Source organism: Zingiber officinale, chromosome 7B (genome assembly GCF_018446385.1).
Source record: "Zingiber officinale cultivar Zhangliang chromosome 7B, Zo_v1.1, whole genome shotgun sequence".
NCBI classification, from domain to species: domain Eukaryota; kingdom Viridiplantae; phylum Streptophyta; class Magnoliopsida; order Zingiberales; family Zingiberaceae; genus Zingiber; species Zingiber officinale.
In genome coordinates this window covers 43,643,472-43,664,039 of record NC_055999.1, presented here as the reverse complement: position 1 = coordinate 43,664,039, position 20,568 = coordinate 43,643,472, and the positions used below count along the sequence as shown (strand labels likewise).

Genomic DNA, 20,568 nt, shown 5'->3' with positions numbered 1-20,568 from the left:
GGACTTCATGCCAGCTATAAACCTAGTTGGACTTCAGTCTGATGTTTTAGTTCTCTAGACCCATCAAGTCATGCACAATTGGTAAAAAGGTTAGACAAATAACACATCTAAATTTAACATATTTGTCATATATCAAAACCTAATTATTAGTGCAACGTACACTAACAAAATCTTCTTCTAGGTGGAAAAATCTCACCTCAAACTCGATTATACTTGGATTGCACTTGAGTGCTTGGGAGACTCTAATTAGGGGTTAACCATCACAAATTTTTTCACTAAGGCCAAACACCCCAAGATCCATTATATAGAGCTTGGGAAATCAGCAAACTGATTTTACCATTACTAGTCGACTAATCCTTGTACTAGTTGACTAGTGCGGGCCAATGACACTCCACTGAATACACGATTCTGCCAACGACTCTTTACCAGTTGACTGCTATAATGTATCAATCGACTGACTATAGTACCAGTCGACTGGCTACAATACTAGTGGATTGGCTAAGTGTACTAGTCGATTGACTACAGTACCAATAGACTGGGTTTTATGACCATCAGGTAGAAAAATATTTTGTGCCCTATCCTAGTCGGCTAGTCCAGATGTCAATCAACTGGCAAAACCTTAAATCTAGAGTTTTCCCTCCGTACAATCTCTCATGCACTCATCCTCGTCCACACAATCTCAACCTTGCCTTCTAGCCATCTTCTATCACCCTTATGTCTCTCGAATGCTTCCCCATCCTTCACATCTTGCCTTCAAGATGCTTCCTTCGGCTATGTCCTTGTTATTGGATCTTCTCATGACCTTACCTTTTAGCCTCCTCCATCAGCCTTGTGTCCCTCGAATGTTTTCCCATCCTTCATAACTTGCCTTCAAGAGCTTCCTTTGGCTTCGGACTTCATCCTTGTCAAGCCATACTTGGACTTACGTTGCTAAGACTACATACTTGAAGTTACATCGCCAAGACTTACCCTTGGACTTTACCTTTGGCAAGATCTCATTTGGACTTTCCTTGTTATACCTGCATCCTGCATACTCATAAGAGTATATCAAATACAACAATAAACCTAACTTAAACCTTTTCCCAAATATTAAAACCTAGGATCATACCAATTTCTCCAACAGTAAGTACGAGTGACTTTATATTTTATATCATACTCATTACGTGTAACAACTATAGGGAAGCATGTTCGCCCCCAGGGCGTAGCGCAGACGGTGGGCTCATGGTATCTCTGGCGTAATTACCAGGGGTCGATTCTCAGGAACTGACGACCTGGGGTTTACCCCGCCATGCGCCTATGGCCTGTGTACCTGCATGAACCTCCCTCCATATCCGTGGGGCCGGCACTAGGGGGGCCGCTAAGGTAGCGGATCTACCTTTTATAGGGAAGCATGTTCAACTATTCTAGGTAATCGGATGGAGTCTAAGGGCAACTAATTGGTGATAACTCTCTTCAAAGAGTTTTCGGAGGTCTAGGTGTCCTTATAGGGTCTAGGCGACTGGGGATACGGGCAACTGGAGCAACTTGTAAGCAATTGGGAGATGACATTATCTACAAATCGTACGAGTCAAGTCAGGATGAAATTTAACCCTTCTCTAGGTGACCGAAGGTGACCGGGCGACCAGAGAGTTTCGTTAATGTTATCAAATGGATAGACATTGTAGCCATGTCAGCACCTCTATAGACGATCGGAAAGACTTTAGACGACCTGAGGAGTCCTATATAAAGAGTTTCAAGACGGGACTTGAAAATCACTCATCTACATAGAATTCACTCTTATTCTTGTGTTCTAAGTAGTCTTTCATCTTTTATGCCACTACACATTATAACACATGCTTCATTTCTGATCGACAACACCTACTTTAATATTTTCATTTGATTTTAGTGTTGTCTTATTTTTTTTTGTACTTTAATTTTTTGAGTTTTTTAAAAATTTCTTCACTTAAAAAAATTAGAATAAGAATCATATTATTATTATTATTATCATTGCATATATCTACTTCTAATTTGATTAATCAACTGATATTATTATTATCATTGCATATATCTACTAATTTGATTAATCAACTGGTGTACTCAAACTGTTAGTTTAAATTTATTACATGATTACTATTTTATCTTATTTCACTGAATTAGTCAAATTTAATTTATTTTCACTGTAATTATTTTAATTACTATCCATTTTTTTTAATACTTAATATTATTTATCCTTTCTTTAGCGTAAGCATAAAAAAATGTCGTTGGACTAAATTCCCACTGACTGTTGACTTTAGAAAGGATAATCTTTTTATTTAAATGACCCTGAAGTACTTCTAAGAGCATCCATAATAGTTTGGGATATTTCTCCCAAGTATTTATGGGTCCCACTTCCACATCAACTTTTAAATATCCCACTATATAAATATCTTAACTTTCACAATGAAATATCTCACCATCCAAATATTTATGGGTCCCACCAATCAAATATCTCACTCTTAAATATTCTCAACTTCACAATCAAACCTCTAACCAATCAAATATTTATGAGTCTCATAACCATTTTAGTAACTTACATATAATTTTATATTTAAATAAAATTAATATATATTTTTAATATATTTCGTATATCATTTATTCATAAATATATTTTAGACAATTATTCAATATATATTTTTTAATATTAATATTTTATTTAAATGAAAACAATACAACATCAACAATACAACATCAACAATACAACATCGAACGTACACATTTTAAAAAAAATTACAACATAGTTCAAATATTTCACAAAATTAGAATTGAATAACTAAATATTTTATATATAATAAATTAGTTATTTACTCATCATGATGGTATGTTTCCCAGATGTGTTCAACCAAATCATGACGAAGTTGATGATGCACCTGAGTATCACGTAACTCGGAATTTCTTCGAATGTATTAAGCAAATTCACTGGTTGAGCCATGATTCGCTGTGATTGTATCTTGTTCTTCGCGATCCCAAATCGATATTGCATGACCTTCGTCCTCCACAATCATGTTGTGTAAAATAATGCACGTATACATGATTTCTTTGCATTTGTCCATAAACTAATGTCGCCCTAGACCTCTTATAATTGCCCAACGAGCTTGGAGTACCCCAAATGCCCGCTCGACATCTTTTCTTGCAGCTTCTTGTCTTTCCTTAAATTTAATTCTTTTCGGATCCTGAGGGCAGGAAAAACTCTTGACGAAAGTGGCCCATTCCGGATATATACCATCTGTTAGGTAATACCCTTTTGTATATTGTGTACCGTTCACAATAAAATTAACTTCCGGTGCATTTCCTTTCAAAACATCATTAAAAATAGGTGACTCATTAAGCATATTGATGTCATTACGAGATCCAGCAACTCCAAAAAATGCATGCCATATCCACAAATCGACAGATGCGACTGCCTCAAGTACAATTGTTGGATAGCCATGATCGCCTCGCGTGTACTGTGCCCTCCACGCAACCGGGCAATTTTTCCAGGCCCAATGCATGCAATCAAGACTTCCTAACATCCCAGGGAAACCATGCTTTTGTTCATGCATTTCAAGCAAACGAGTGATGTCAGTTGCATTGGGTTTTCTTAAGTACTCACCTCCATATATTTGTATCACGCATTGGCAAAAGTTGGACAAGCATTCGAGGGCAGTTGTTTCACCCATTCGCAAGTACTCGTCAAATTGGTCGGCAGAACCTCCATATGCCAGTTGACGGATAGCTGCCGTGCATTTTTGAAGCGGCGACAGACCTTTTCTCCTTGCTGCATCTTCCCTCCATTTAAAAAATCCACTAGGATGATTTTCCAAATCAGTGACTATACGCAAAAATAATTCTTTTCTCATTCGGAATCGTCTTCGGAACATATCATCAGTATACATCGGCTCAACACAGAAATAATCATTGACAAGTCGAGTGTGTCCAGCTACACGATCTCTGGTAATTGTTCTTCTTCTTTGTGTACTCCCATGATAATCTTGCATAAATTTAGCTACTCTAAATTGATTGCGTACTACCATCATAAATAACGCCTCACCAGGATCTGATATTGTAGGCCTCGTTGTGTCTTCGAGAAAATTATGACGAACTTGAGAATCTTCTTCACTAGAATTTTCGTCGATACTTGTAGAGTTGAACAAATCCATTTCTCTCTAAATTTTTGATAGACAATGAGTATGGAAATAATGTAAATAGATGAAAGAAATGATATATATATAGAGAGAAATTGAACGTTACCCAACGTTTAAATTTTCGAACGTTTATTTTTCTGAACGTTGTGTTTTCGAACGTTACCTTTTGTTTTATTTTTAATTTTTTAATGTTCTGATTTTACTTCATTAAAAAAATATATAAACATTAAATAGTGACACCCATTTTTAATGTTCTAACGTTTATATCTCTAAAATTTGTAATGTTTTCTTTATTAAAAAAGCCACTCACTTTTTTGGGTGGGACCCACCATAATTACTTTAAAAAAAATATAAAAAATATAAATAATGACGGCCCACCAAAATGATGGGCCCCACAAGGAGAAATCACCGGGCACTGACTGATGAGTGCCCGGTGATTTCCTTTGTTCCATCAAATATCCCCTTCAATAAGGAATATTTGAAAGTAGGAGATATTTAAAGAAATATCCCCTCTAAATATCCTTTATTAGAGATGCTCTAAGAGCTTTTTGACTTTTGTCGTATCATTATTTTTTTACTAAAACCTTAATCGATCTGTCATGATAGGTCAGTTACGATTTTAGCCCATTAATTTGAGTCTACGGTGAACATCGCCATTGACTCGATTACAATTTAGGGACGGGTCTAGTTTACACGTGGCCATGATCAAGTATATATTTTAAAGATTTACTTAATGATTTAAAATATTTCTTCTCAATAATGAAATTTATCTTTTTATCATCTTACTTGCCGACCTTGATCCTTTGTTATTTGCGTGGTGTCACTAATTCATTGTTGCACCTCTCCCTATTATAAGGAGAATTAATTAACTCTATGTTCAAATATATTTTATCTCAGAGTTAATTGTGCTCGACAGAGACGATGTGGGCACCACTCCAGCAGGTGCAAGAATGCTGTCGGGACCACCTTAACAAGCTACCAATCCTGTAGAATCTTGCTGTCAATAATAGTCTCGTCCCAAACCTTCAAATTTTGTACCGTAAATTAGATTTATTAGTTGGGCGCTCAGTTATTAGACGATGATAAATTTATTTTATCGAGATAAGAATTAATTTTTTAATAAAAATTATTTTTAAATTATTTTTAAATTTTTAAATTTTTTAATAAATTTGACGGTTGACTATAAGCTGATCTTATCATTTACTTTCTTTTATATAATCCAGGAACGAACTTTAAGTGGTATTTGGGATGAGCATAATAATATTTTATTACAAATAAATTAGATTTATTGGCCGCAGGGTACATACACTAGAAAAAAAATTTTCCCACCCCTAATTACTTGGCGGTGGACTATAAACTCCATAATTTATCTTCTTTTATATAACCAGAGGACAGACTGTGAGAAGTGTCTGGAGTGATCGTAATCACCTTTAATTATAATCAATTATATTTATGGGTGCCTGAGGTAGTGATGCAATGGTTAGACCCTCTAATGGATAATCAAGATCGAAGGTTCAAATCTTAATCACTACAAGGAATTTTCTTTTTTGTGAGAAGTGGATCTAAGAATGATGACTCTCTGGATGAGTCTTCATGAGAGCTTTCCAATTTATCCTCGTGACCAGTAAAAAATTTTCATAGGACCTCGATTATTCTAGAATTAATCAATTCGAAGCGTTAAATACTTGAACCAGTGGATGTAAAGGGTGTTTAACATTCCCTATACAAAAGATCATTATACTAGGCTAAAAATATCCGTTATAATTATTTTACCCTATATCAAATAATGCTTCAATAAATTAGATTTATTGGTGGTGTTCTAAGGATTTTAATGTTACGCCATCAAATGAAAATTTGGAAAGATTTTTAAATTTAAATGAGAGTTCTTCTTTATGCTTAGAAAAAAAATATATAAAGATAAAAAAGTAAAGCCCTCATATAAATCCAGAAAACATTAGCTGATGGCCAAAACTAAGAGTTGTAAGTTTTGTAAGAGAGTTGTAAGTTTTTGAAATTGATACGATTTTGAATTATTTTATCATGAGCTTAGACGGTTACAAAATAGAAGCATGGAAAATTTAACAATGACTGCTGATGTAGCAATAGTCGATTATCGAGGGATATAATGAAAAATGAATACGCGTTTTTGATAAATTTGAAAAAAAAAAATTGTATTAAAGAAAATCAAGGTGATTTTAGTAAATTGCCGAAAGTATGTACATGGAGTCAACATTTTCTCACGCAGTTGCAAGGAACACGCTAGTGGTCGAGAATCTTCTCATTCTTTACAAATATTTCACTTTATTAAAAGATCAGAGATGCTTTGGCTCAGGATCACCAAATCTCCCATATTTCATCATCATCTTTATGCCTCCCCTCATGACCTCGGTGTCATGAAATAGTAGGATGACAGGTTGGCAATTAGGCCATAATCCAAATTTGGATGGTTAACACAGCTCTTTGGATGGTCAAAAGATTCACTTTAGAAGACACGTACTTCTGATGCCCATTAACAGCGGAATAATATTGTCGGAAGTAGTCGTGGAAGTAGTCGTGAGGTTGAGACAAAAGGTACTTCTCTTTTTCAAGACTATATTATCCCATTTAGATGCTTATAAAAGTTTATGATGGTTGACAATGATTTTTAAAGATACAACAACTTTCCTGGTAGAATAAGAGCATTGGAAATCGTTGGATTTAACAGACATTCAGACCATTGGAATTCATTAGAGAAAAAGTTTAAAGAAGCTAACTTTGAGAAAAAAGTTACTTGACCATAGATCTGCAGTTCTACGTGTCCCATAGTGTAGAAAGTCCAAAGAGCTGTCCGTCAACGTGAAGATACAATAGAGGATACTTATGAAGGGTGAACTCACGTGAAGATACAATAGAGGATACTTATGAAGGGTGAACTCACGTGAAGATACAATAGAGGACACTTATGAAGGGTGAACTCAAGCTTAGTTTAGCGAGCCCAATAAACTCGTTCTAGAGATGCAAGACTAATCAAGGGTAAGTCAATTACCATGACCTCTATCTCAGCACAAATCCCGACATCTCTTCTAATTCAGTCTCAACGACCAACTCACCTTCTAGCTCAGTCTCAGATCCTGACACCCTCACCACTCTCAATTTCAGTCTTAACGACCGACTCACCTTCTGGTTTGGTCTTGGATTCCAATACCCTCTCTCACTCTTAATTTCAATATCAGCGACTAACTTACCTTCTGGCTCAGTCTCGGGCCACAACACCATCTCTCACTCTTAGTTTCAGTCTTAGCGACCAACTCACCTTCTAGCTTGATCTCTGGTCACGACACCATCTCTCTCTCTCAGTCTCTGCGACCGACTCACCTTCTAGCATGATCTTGTGTCACGACATCATCTCTCACTCTCAGTCTCAATCCAAACAACCGACTCACCTTCTAGCTCGGCCTCAGATCCCGACACCCTCTCTCACTCTCAGTTTCAGTTTCAATGACCGACTCACCTTTTAGCTCAGTTTTGGGCTCAGTTGTTGAACACCCTCTCTCAACATCGGATATCGACCTCTTCTCAGTCTCAGTCTCAGTCTCAAATCTTGACTTTGTCTATTCTAAAGGTCCCATCTCGTAGATGTCTCTTATTGACACGTAGCGCTGAATGAGTAAGGAAGTAACCAACGATCATCAGATCTGACCCCCTCATCGACTCCTATAATGATATTTCAAGCGACGTGGAGGGGCTCCCTTGACAACTATATAGCCCCTCATGAAGGTAAGGAGAAGGATTCTGTACTCTCAGAAACTCTACCAGGTTCTACCCTTCTTCATCTTCTCCATTCGACATTTTCCCTCAAGCAAATCCTAACTTGAACTTCGAAGTGGCCCTGGGATCCGTCCCCCAACCAGTCTAACCCTTTTGTGGACTGTATTTCAGGTCCTCTTCGTCATCCTTGTTAGAAATCTTCGTGGAGCACATGAATCAGTACGTTCATTGATTAGTGGCTTGACTATCTACGATATTTGGTTGGGAAAATTGGCACTATTTATGGAAAATCTGAGCCAAGATGCTGCGATCGTTAAGACTAGAAGGACTACTAATAACTATGACTCCACGGGAGAGAGAATCTATGATGGACTAACAACCATCATATAAGAGAAATATCAATGAGATGGTCTCCAAAGAATTATACTAACACCTATCCCTGTAGCCACCACTAGCAGGAGGACTCCCTCCGGCCCTTTGCTGGTGCACTCCCTCCTGTGGGTAAAATGACCTCACCCTTTGTAGGGGTCCCATCGGCTATGGTCTCACTCAACTGGGGTACTGAGCTCCTTGCTGTATCAGTGCACTAATGAAGTCAAGTGTCGGGTCTTCCTTGTTGGTGCAATTTCCAGTAGGTCAAGGTTGACCTAGTTGACCAAGCGTAAACCTTGGTCATGGTTTCGATGTTTGACAATACAGAAAGACATGTAGACATGGACAATGCAGGTGCAGTTGTCCATGCGGAGAGATACTGATCAGGGTCTGATCAGGTTGGATGAAGAAGAGTCAAGTAGGTCAAGGTTGACCGGATACTTGACTGGGAAGTCCTAACTGGGATGTTAGGCAGTTCGGAAAGTCCTGGTGAGTGAAACCAGGCAGTTCGGAAAGTCCTGGTGAGTGAAACCAGGCAGTTCGGAAAGTCCTAGTGAGTGAAGTCAGGCAGTTCGGAAAGTCCTGGTGAGTGAAACCAGGCAGTTCGGAAAGTCCTGGTGAGTGAAGCCAGGCAGTTCGGAAAGTCCTGGTGAGTGAAGCCAGGCAGTCGGGAAATCCTGGTGAGTAAAGCCAGGTGAAAATCCTAGTGAGTGAAGCTAGGTGAAAGTGAAAGTCCTGGTGAGTGAAGCCAGGCAGGGGAAAGACCTAGTGAGTGAAGATAGGCAGTTTGGAAGTCCTGGTGAGTGAAGCCAAGCAGATGGAAAGTCCTGGTGAGTGAAGCCAGGCAGTTGGAAAGTCCTGGTGAGTGAAGCCAGGCAAGGGAAATCCAGATAGGTCAAGGTTGACCAGACATCTGGTGAAAAGTCCAAGCAGGGAGCTTGGCACGAGAAAAGTCCAAGTATGGAGACTTGGCACGGAAAAGTCCAAGCAGGGAGCTTGGCACGGGAGAAGTCCAAGTATGGAAGCTTGGCATGGGAAGTCAGAGAGGGCTCGGTAGCTCGGTAGCTCGGTAGCTTGGTAGCTCGGTAGTTCGGTAGCTCGGTAGCTCGGTAGCTCGTAGCTCGGCAGCTCGGCAGCTCGCTCTCCGGACTAGGTCAGAGAGGGCTCGGTAGCTCGTTCTCTGGACCGGATGGAGTCGGAGAGGGCTCGGTAGCTCGGTATCTCGGTAGCCCGGTAGCTCGGTAGCTCGTAGCTCAGCAGCTCGCTCTCCGGACTAGGTCAGAGAGGGCTCGGTAGCTCGTTCTCTGGACCGGATTGAGTCGGAGAGGGCTCGGTAGCTCGTAGCTCGGTAGCTCATTCTCTGGACCGGACGAAGTCGGAGAGGGCTCGGCAGCTCGTTCTCCGGACTAGGTCAGAGAGGGCTCGGTAGCTCGGTAGCTCGGCTGATCGGTCTGGTGACCGATCAGTAACTAAACAGAATGCTTCTGTGGATTATCTGATCGGTCTGGAGACCGATCAGAAAGCAAACAGAAGAAGAAGAAGGAGAAAGGCTGATCGATCCAGGGACCGATTAGACTCCTCCTGGACAGATCAAGACATAGCCTGATTGGTCCAGGCTTAGCCTGATCGGTCCCCAAGACTGATCAGAACACTCCTGGACCGATCAGGAGTGTGCCTGATCGGTCCAGGCCCTAGCCGTTGCGACACAACGGCTAGTTTATGTGTCTTCTTCTTCGCAGGATATATATCGAGGTCTAGGGCCTCTACAAAAACAGTTCTTGCTCTTCCTCCTTACTGCGATTTGGGCTTTGCTGAGCTTCTCTTCGCTGAAGCTTCGTGTGAGCTTCCCTCGACTGGTTGATCAGCTGTTGTTGGCATCATCCGTGAAGTTGCTGCTTCATCAACGGACTTCAGTCTGCTTCATCAACGGACTTCAGTCGACGAGAAGAAGGCAAGCAAACTTGGTAGAGTGTATTTACATTCATATTTTCCATTGTTTCTTGCTTTATTTCTTGTACTCCTTTATTGCTGTTGCAAAAGAGATTGTGGCGAGGTTTCTCCACCCAGAAAGAGTTCATATTAGCCGGTTATCCGGGGTCTCATCCACCGACGGATTGATAGGCTTCGTCCACCTTACGGACACGCCGAGGAGTAGGAGTATCATCTCCGAACCTCGTTACATCGCTGTGCTTGAGGTTTGATTTCTCCATTTACGTTTCTGTTGTTTATTTTCCGCTGCGCTAACCTGATTTGTAGAAAGAAACGCGAACGATTTGGGACGGCTATTCACACCCCCCCCTCTCTAGCCGCGACCATCGATCCTAACATTCCTGACTACCTAGCTAAGCTCAACCCAATAGTGGTTCAATCACCTCCCCACCTTGCTCCATCTGTTGGATCGATACACACGTGGGAGAGGGGGTGAATCACGTGATTTTTGAAAACTCATTTTGTCTTTTTGAAATCAAAGTATACGCAGCGGAAAAACTAAAAAGAGCAACACAAGAAAACACAGGTGATTTTACTTGGTTTGGAGCCTTTGGCGACTCCTACTCTAAGACTCATGTCCCATGAACCTATCGATGTGTAATCTACTAAAATACCTTTTCTGGTACCTCTGGAAAAGGGAATCGAGTACACAAAAAGATGGAACAAGTGCAACACCCTGCACTTGTTCTATTTCAAATAGTTAAATACACAAATTACAGCTTGTTACCTAATACCTTCAAAGACTGCCAACTTAGACTTGGTGTCAGTCGATTCCTTGACAATAGTCTGGTGTAATAGCATCGTAACAGAGTCATAGCAGTAGGCCGAAGTAGTCAGAACCTCGATCGGATGTATAGAAGCTTGTATCTGAGTTATTGTAGAAGCCTTGGGTGAGCAGCCTTAAATAGAGCATGGAAGGTGCCTTCTATAGGCATTGAAGGCGCCTCCAATGGGATAAAGTTTATCCAACAAATGTTGTGCCTTATCTGCTTCGATCAACAAACTTCATCCTTTGGAAGGCACCTTCCATGAACAGTACGAAGACACCTTCAAATGCTTGAAGGCGCCTTCAGACATTATTTATCCGAAGGCAAATTTGTTCCTTTTGTTGGAGCAATCCCAATGGTCCGTGCGACCATATGTTTTGGTGTTTGGGCAAAGGATTTAAGTTAGGTTCACCCTTATATTTGATATGTGTACTTGAGTTGTGTAGGACTGCAGGATACACATGTGACTCAGGTTGATGGCTTCGGGTTTGGTGAAGGATGGCATTAGGGACGAGCTGCGGGCTTGTATGCATCTGAGGGACCGTGGGCAAGGCAGCAAGGACAAGGGCCGAGGGAAACGACTTCGAGGCATACGCGAAGGATGGTATTGGGGACGATCCGCGGGCTTGGATGCATCCGAGGGACGAGAGCAAAAGGAAGTAGGCTTGAAGGCAAGAAGTCAAGACTACAAAGAAGAGTTAAGTGAGTCGTGAGGGTGCGAGAGAAATGTACTCGGGATGAGAAACCCTAAGTTTAGGGTTGTACCAGTCGACTGGTACTGGGGCCAGTCGACTGGTGGTGAGCACAGAGAGCTTCTGTGCCCGAACGGCCAAGCACTAGTCGACTGGTGCAAGGACCAGTCGACTGGTAAAGAGTTGTTGGAGTGTCGTTGGGCTGGCACCAGTCGACTGGTGCAAGGACCAATCGACTGGTAACGGGCAAATCAGCTTGCTGATTTGTTCCAAGCTCTATAAGAAGGAGCTTGGAATGGTCGGCCAAGGTGACGAAATTAGACTTGGTTAAAGCCTAATTAGTAGTCACTAAGTGCTCGAGGCTTCCCTTGCTTCCAAGTGTCTTTGGTGAGTGTTGTGATGAGGTTTCTCCACCCACAAGGAGGTTTAAGCTAGCCAGAGCTTCCGGGGACTAATCCATCGACGGATTGAGGGATCGTCCACCTTACGGACAACCATGGAGTAGGAGCAAGTTATCTCTGAACCACGTAAATGAACGTGTTAGCGGTTTGCATTCCTTTCTTGTTTATATTTGTATTTGTATTAGTATTTGTTATTGTATTTCCGCTTGCGCACTAACAAATACGTAGGAAGCGAACGATTTGGGGGCGCCGTCTATCCAACCCCTCTTCTAGCCGGCCACCGATCCCCTATAAGTGGTATCAGAGCGAGGTCGCTCTCCATCGGACTAACCGCCGAGGAAGCTAAGAAGATGATCACTTGATTGAACTGCCAAAGTTTGAAGGAGGAGGCTTATGGGACACCACATATTGGATGATGAAGATGGAGGTCTTCTTCGACATGGATTGGGATATCATGATGGTGATCAAGGAACCGTTCGAAGTCCTAAAAGACAAGAAAGGGAAGAAGCTCCTACCACGATATTGGACGGAGGAGCAAACCGCACGATCGAAGGAAAATGATAAGGTAATATCAATTTTAATAGATATATTGCCTTCTAATGTGATGAGTTGTGTAGGAGAATACGAGAATGCCCACGATTTGTGGAGCAAGATAAAGAAGGTTCCTTGGGAAGAACCTATGTCTACACAAGAAGAAGAAGAAGAAGAAGAAGAAGAGCCCAAAGAAATGAATCCAATTGCTCAAGGAGAGGAGGTGGAGCAACCGAAAGTTGATCCATGCTCAACATCCAAGGAGGAGCAGGAGAATAATGAAGTATCATCTACATCATCAAGAATTGAAGAAGATTCCAAGGCAAGTGAAGAAGAAGAAGAAGAAGAAGTCTTGGAAACCAACCTAGTAAGCATCTCCATCGAAGTGAAGTCAAAAGACCACATCATTTTCTTCGGATGCAATGAGAAGGGATACTACAAGAGTAGGTGTCCAATGGGTAAGAAAAAGGTAACTCCTAAACCTACTCAAATTATTTTAGATACTAATGTGGGTTGTAGGAATGATGATGGCAATAAAAAGAAGGAAAAGAAGCACATTAGATGCTTCACGTGTGGTGAAATGGGGCACTACCACACCAAATGGTCAAAGAAGAAAAAGCTTAAGAAGTTGGTACATATAAAGAAATGGGAGAAGAAGAAGAGGAGCTCAAATCAAGGGGGAGCTTCAAGGGTAAAGGAGGTATACCCTAATTTGAATCGCAATTCAAAGTCAAATTCAAAATCTTATGTTCCCATGCATGCTAGGAGAAATGATTTTGATTATCATTATATGCCCATGTAAAATTTTAGTTTTAAATATTATGATAGGAATAGGGTTAATATAGATCAAAACCCTAGGAAAGTCATGCATGATAAACTGTTGACCTTCGCAAGTGTACGGAAATATCGCAAGTAATATAAAAGATTATCGTATCTACAGGGACTGAAATAAGCACTAAAAATGTCTCAAAGCGAGTTAGCTAGACAACAATTCAATGAGTTAACAAGTACAAAGTAAATCTACCAAAGGTAAAGATGCAAATGAAAAGTTAGGAAACAAGAATAAGGGAAATGATAAGGGATGTTCTAGGAGTTTTGGTTTCTTTGTAAGGTTACTCAATGTAAATGATCTACCCAAATCTCATTCCTCAATTGTCCATCATTTGTAGAAGGTTGTCAGTTCTCTCTTGCAATAGACAACCGGCCTAGGACTGAAATCTACACCTAAATGTGATCAAATAGGGATAAACCTATGTTGTCCTTACACAGGCTTGTCTGTCACGTGCGTCCCTCGGATAATCAACATAAGAATTCATCTCTCATCAAACGCATCTAGGTATAAAGATTAATGCATAAATCTATCCTAACCCCTTGAATCCTATTTCACCGTCAAGATCCTCCCTCAAACGTCCTTACACGGGCATGTTCCTGTCACGAAGATCCCTCGGAAAATCGAATGAGGAATTACCACTACAAGATCCACAAGATATCTAAACCCTCAATCAAGCATGGTAATTAGACACAATTACAACATTCCACACAAGATCAAATAGATATAAAACAGGACAAAATCATAGAAATGGGAAATTGGCATATCCACAAGAGTTTTACATCAAGATTTCCTTACAAATACTCCCTCCATCCTAGAACAAAAGATCTACTCCATAAATCGAAGAAAGAAATCCCAAGAAACAAATATTACAAGCATTCTTAATCCCTCAAATCCAAGAAAGGAGAGAAAGAAAACTTATCTAAAGAGAAGAATCATCTTCGGATCCAATCCTTCGATCTTGGAGTCGAATCGGTGAAGATCCTCCTTAGAATCGTCAGAAAATCCCTTCAAGATGGAGGGAAATCGCCCAAATCTTCCTTTCTCCCAAAGGGGAGAAGATCCTTTTTCAATTCATGAAGGAAGTCTTATATAGAAGAGGGGTTTGAGTGCCACACGACCCCGAAGCACGGTCGTGTGAGGTTCACACGACCTGTTCTTCTCTGCTAACTTCACACGGTCGTGTGAGGTACACGATCGTGGCTTGCCTCTACCAATGATCCCCTTGCACGGCCGTGTAGATCTACACGACCTGTACTGCCTTCGCCTCTAGAAACCCATCACGGTCGTGTGGTGCACATGGCCAACACTCTCTTACTCACTGGAAACCTCACACGACCATGTAAGGTACACAATCGAGGCTTCTCTAGTCTCTAGAAAACTGACATGGTCGTGTGGTGTACACGGCCTAGACTTAATTGGGTTTCAAAACTTGGCACGGCCATGTGAGGTTCACACAGCCAGGCCATCTCCCTTCTCTGCTACAGCTACATGGCCTCTCATCTCTATACGGCCTGGGCAAACTCCCATGGCAAGGCCGTGTGGGGTTCAGGTACAATGCCTTCCTCCATTGCTTTGCTTGCGGATTTGGCCTCGAACACGCATCCTTCACCAAATTCTACTCCTGTGTAAAAAAAAATGCACAAAAGCAGATCTCCGAACAAAGAGAGTAAATATGCTCAAAAGGAAAGCTGGGAGTACGAAAGTGCATAGATAAAGCATGTACAAAGTATGTGAATATGCGTCAAAACATGCTAAACAAGTATATACAATCTACGCACATCACACCCCCAGACTTAAACCTTTGCTTGTCCTCAAGCAAAATGCTGCAATCTAAAGTCATATGCTCTACAATGCTCTCATATCCCTAATACATTCTCCTAACTCTATCAAAAAGTTTCATTAGTAAGCATGATCATGAAAACAAGTTAAGTTTGGCTCAAACATAAGTATCCTGTGCACAATGCGAATAAAACAACTCAAAACTCTTCAAGTTTCAATCTATGTCCTAGTCAAGTCATCATCAAGTTTGAATTCCTAATATTTCCGGTGATAGACAAGTAACCAGTGATAGACACTTACTTGCCACACACTTGGTTCATATTTCTCAATCAACCCAAGGTCTCAAAGGCGTGCTCAATCTCAAGAGAAGCTAAGCAGTCATTTCCCCAGTAACCTAACTCGGTCTCAAAGGGATGACTAGCTAGATTCCACTCACGACAACTGTTTTTTATATCCCTTATTCATTTTTTTTCTTTGCTTTTTTCACATTTTTTTATACGTATTTGCATTGTGCAAATCTTATTCACAAATATATTTTTAGCACAAATGTTGGGATATTTTGATTTTTCCAAATGAGCTTACATGAGTTGAGCCTCATCCAGAAACCAAAATAAAGTTTGAGAAATCACCATGGAAACCAAGTACTAAACAAACAAGATGAATCATGACTATTTCAATGATATCAACCATTCAAGCATCAAGTATAGTGAAGTGAAAATAAAATCCTTAAGGTTAAGCCAAAACTAAAACTCATCTCCATATGATACTTAGCTTATGTCATGCTACCCAAGATAGAGAAAAGAGGTACATTAAGCATACTACTAACATCATTTGAGCATCATGAATCTAGATAATGAACGTGCTAATATTTAATCTTGAAGACAAGAAAGCATATAAGTAGAGTTTTGATGCTCTCAAGATGTATGCCATAAGATTTTCAAAAGATAGTCAAATGACTATCAAAACAAGCAATCCAAGCAAGATAATCGAAATAAAATGCAGAGCAAAAACAACTAACATTTAGAAAACAAGCAAAAACTGAAAACTAGAATGCAAAAAGAAAAATCAGGTTTGACACCTCCCCAGACTTAAACTTTTCATCGTCTCGATGAAATCAATATGGTGGAGGAGGTGGAGGTGGAGGAGGACGAGGAAAAGGATGCCTACGACGTGGTTGGCTAATGGGAAAACTATGAAAACCCGGAGTTTCGCTCAGGATTATATGATACTCAAACAAAGCATCTACTTGTTGGCTAGTGACACTCATGCTTTGCATAAAATCTCTCATTCTAACTTGATCCGTATCATAATCCTGGACAAATTCAACCACTTGACCTTGAAAATTCCTCATGGATTGAAAGTGCTCTTATACTTCTCTGAACTGATTATCTAATAAAGAGAAGTGACCTTCCAACATTCTTCGTTGGACATCATGCTTCTCATGAAGCGATTCTAAAAAAGTACAAAAATCAGAAAAGTCAAATCTGGAGGGACCCGTACCATAGGCAAAAGAATGCCTAGTAGGATCCGGGTGTCCGGAAGGTTGCGGGTATCCAGATGTCGAGGGTTCAATGTGTGGCTCTGTGTTTCCGAATATGGAGGGGACATTCTCGGGGTCTACATCAGTGATTACCCAATTAGTTGGGTTACGAATGGAAGTTTGTTCGGGACAAGGAAGAGGTAGAGGAAACCCATTCCTCCTAGGAAATGCGAAACCGTTCTCATCCCGAATAATCATTTTCATGGCAAGACATGCATCCATGTTGATCATATCATTGCCATGAATAACTTCCAACCCATCTAAATCAAGTTCTAAGTTAATTGCTATTTGAGTAATCAACCCACCAAGAACTATTGATCCCGAAGACGCCCTCGCAGCTCTCACTAAGGTTTGCAGAAAATGAAAACCAGAATCAAAATCAACCTTATGCAACATGGCCCATAGAGCATAAAGTTCTACTTTCTTAACGACCCCATCACTTTCCCCTCTACCAAAAATAGTTTTGCTCATGACACGATGTAGGTATCTAAAAACAAGGTTTTGCATGTGAGAAGCCTTAGCTCTAGAGGGCTGATAGGGATGATCTAATCCAGTGATAGAATTCCAAAAATTGTTCCAATTGAACCTAGAGTTAAACCTCCGAGAGCTATCGAAAGATAATCCAAAACAAGTGTTGAAATCACTAAATGCCCATTGAAATTCTTGATTCATTAGTCTAAAGGTTATCTTGCCAGCATAATCGTCCTCATTGGCAAAATGGACATCTAGTGAACTTAGAAACTTCAAAACAAGGTGAGGATAAGTAGGTAGATGTGTGTACAACATATCACTCCAATCTAAGAACCCAATCATCCAATCTATATCATCCCTAATTCCCATCATATCTAAAATGGTTGGGTCCATATACCTAGTACACACAATCTTTCTATTGACAAGAATTGTAAATCTAGTAATTTGATCATCATTTCCAAATACGATATTGAATTTGTTGTCATTACCTTCGTTGCGTGAGGTCCTCTTTCCTTTGCCTTGCACCGGTTGCTTCCCTTTGTCTTTGGATGGCTCTTTCCCTTTGTCTCCACCGCTAGATCCACCACCACCCTTGCGAAGTCTCTTCAATAGGTTGGACATATTGTCAAGCTTGAGTGGGGAAAGGTACTGTTTAGGGTTGGAGGAACTAGATCTTGAGGAAATAGATCTTAGGGTTATGAAAGTGGAGATCTTGGATCTAGGAGAAGAGAAGAATCTAGATCTAGGTGAAGTTTGTGGAGAAGAAAGGGTTTTAGGTCTAGATCTGAAAAAGTTTGGACGAAAGGTTGAAGAAGAGAGGAGTTTTTGGAGAGAAAAGGGTGTTGAGATGAGGTGGGTGTACACGGCCTGAATCTGGCCGTGTATAGGAGACACGGCCTGAATAGGTTTCTCCACACGGGCCGTGTAGATCTACACGACCCTTGCCTTCTCCTTCTCGGGTTGAGTCACACGGTCGTGCCAATTGGCACGACCATATAGTTCTTCCTCTCGGCTAACCTTGCACGCCCGTGTTTGGGACACGGCTTTACCAGCCTCCTTCTCTGGAATCAGCACAGGCCGTGTCAGATGACACGGCCAGTGCATGCTTCTGCACTGGTTCCTTCGCATGGTCGTGTGTGAGACACGACCGAAAAATTTTCCTCCTCTGGATTCTTCACACGACCGTATCTGGGACACGACCATGTACCTCCTCTTCTCTGGAGACTCCACACGGCCGTGTCATGTAGACACGGCCTAAACATCTCCCTTCTCTGCACCATAAGCCTGGTCGTGTACAACACACGGGCATGCTCTGTTTTGCTCCAATTGATGCTTCTCCTCTTTCCAAGCTCTTCCAACACTTCCATGCCCATGAAGAAATCATGGCCATCTCATGGAAGTGAAATTTCAACCTGAAAATAAAACAAAACCAAGTAAAAACACTACTAATGAACAATAGAGACATGGAATGAAACTAACTACAAAGAACCCTTGGGTTGCCTCCCAAGAAGCGCTTGTTTAAGGTCTTTAGCTCGACCAATCTTGATTACTCCTCTCTTTTCCTTGCACTTAGAGGGCAGACATATTTGTCATTTTTGTTGGGAGGTCTCCTCCCAATATCTTCCGCTACAATATTTTCTTCGTTTGGTGGCCTCTGGGATGGAAATTCCATTCCTCCAATTTGTAAATGTTTGCCCTGCTACAAGCATTTAAGAGAGAAGAGACATGGTTAGAGGCTTTAGATAAATCATATTTCAACTGTTCCTTACCGATTACCAAAGAAAGTTTATGATTCTTAACATCTATGATAGCTCCTGCTGTAGCAAGGAATGGTCTTCCCAATATGATAGGGATTTTTGGGTCCTTCTCCATGTCTAACACAACAAAATCGATGGGAATTATACTCCCACCTACTTCTACCGGCACATCTTCAACGATACCTATAGGGTACCTGCAGGAGTGATCAGTAAGTTGTAGTGCCATGGTAGTAAGTTTAAAGTTTTTGAGACATAATTTATTACAAATAGAATAAGGAATGAGGCTAACACTTGCCCCCAAATCACAAAAAGCTTTCTCAATAAATTCAGTTCCTATATTGCAAGGAATATAAAAGCTTCCGGGGTCTTTCAACTTTGGGGAAGTGTTCTTCTCAAAAAGAGCGATGCATTCCTCAGTAAGTGCAATGATCTCTATGTCTCCCTTCCTTCTCTTGTTTGACATGATATCCTTCAAGAATTTGGCAAACTTGGGCATTCGAAGGATTGCATCAATGAGTGGTACTTCAACACATATTTCTTTTATCTTCTCCAAGAATTTGCCAAACTCTTCATCCTTCTTTAACATAATAAATCTTTGAGGAAAAGGGACTGCTAAGCTTTGATGGTTAAGTGGAAGAGTCTCTTCAACCTTAGTGGTACTCTCCTCATTATCTTGAATCTGATTTGGTGTTGGAGGAGAGAGCTCTTCTTCAGTGTGCATCCCTTTTAGAGAAGTTACTTGGGGTCTCCCAAGGTCCGTCCGCTCCTAAGCTCAATTCTGTTACAGTGCTCCATGGAATTGACATCAGGTTTGCCAGGTAATTGTCCTGGTGCTCTAGAAGATAAGGAAGCTAGTTAGGCAATCTGACTTTCCAAGATCTTTTGATGTCTATCAGAATTATCCATTCTCTGAGTGAGCTTTAAAATGTCTTGTTTCATTTCATTCTGAGTGGATATAATTTCTTCAAACATCTTTTCAATTTTAGGTGTAGGAAAGGCTTGAGAAGATTGTTGCTGAAAATTTTGCTGCCCGGACTGAAAATTAGGTCTTGCCCCCATAGATGGTCCTTGATCTTGATTATTTCTATAGGAAAAATTTGGATGACTTTTCCATTCAGGGTTGTAGGTATTTGAGTATGGGTTGTTCTGCCTTTGATTGAAACCCATGATTGCATCACATTGCTCTAATTGATTGATTTGTGTAGTGATAGCTCCTAATGGATATGAGTCATTTGAATGTTGAGAACTTCCATATACTTCACAAGAAGACACAATGGCATTGACCATACTTGAGCTAGCTCCCATATTCTCAAACATTTTTGTAAGAGCATCCAATTTTGCAGCCAATAAGAATAGCCACCACTTCTTTCATTAGCCCATTGATGGTGGTTTTGTGTTACACTCTCAATTATCTCCTCGGCTTCATCCAAGCTCTTATTCATAAGTGCCCCTCCAGCAGCTAAATCAAGGGACACTTTTGTATGATAATTAATGTCGTTATAAAATGTATATAGCACTAACCACCTTTCCAAACCATGGTGTGGGCATTGT

General features: G+C 40.7%; 1 protein-coding gene across 1 annotated transcript; it reads right to left on the bottom strand.

Moving 5' to 3' along the window:
• Positions 1–3,071: 3,071 nt before the first annotated feature.
• On the bottom strand, positions 3,072–4,154 carry LOC122004316. The gene has a single exon (XM_042559224.1). It carries the CDS (start codon positions 4,152–4,154, stop codon positions 3,072–3,074), a length of 1,083 nt encoding a protein of 360 aa, XP_042415158.1.
• Between the last annotated feature and the right edge of the window lie 16,414 nt (positions 4,155–20,568).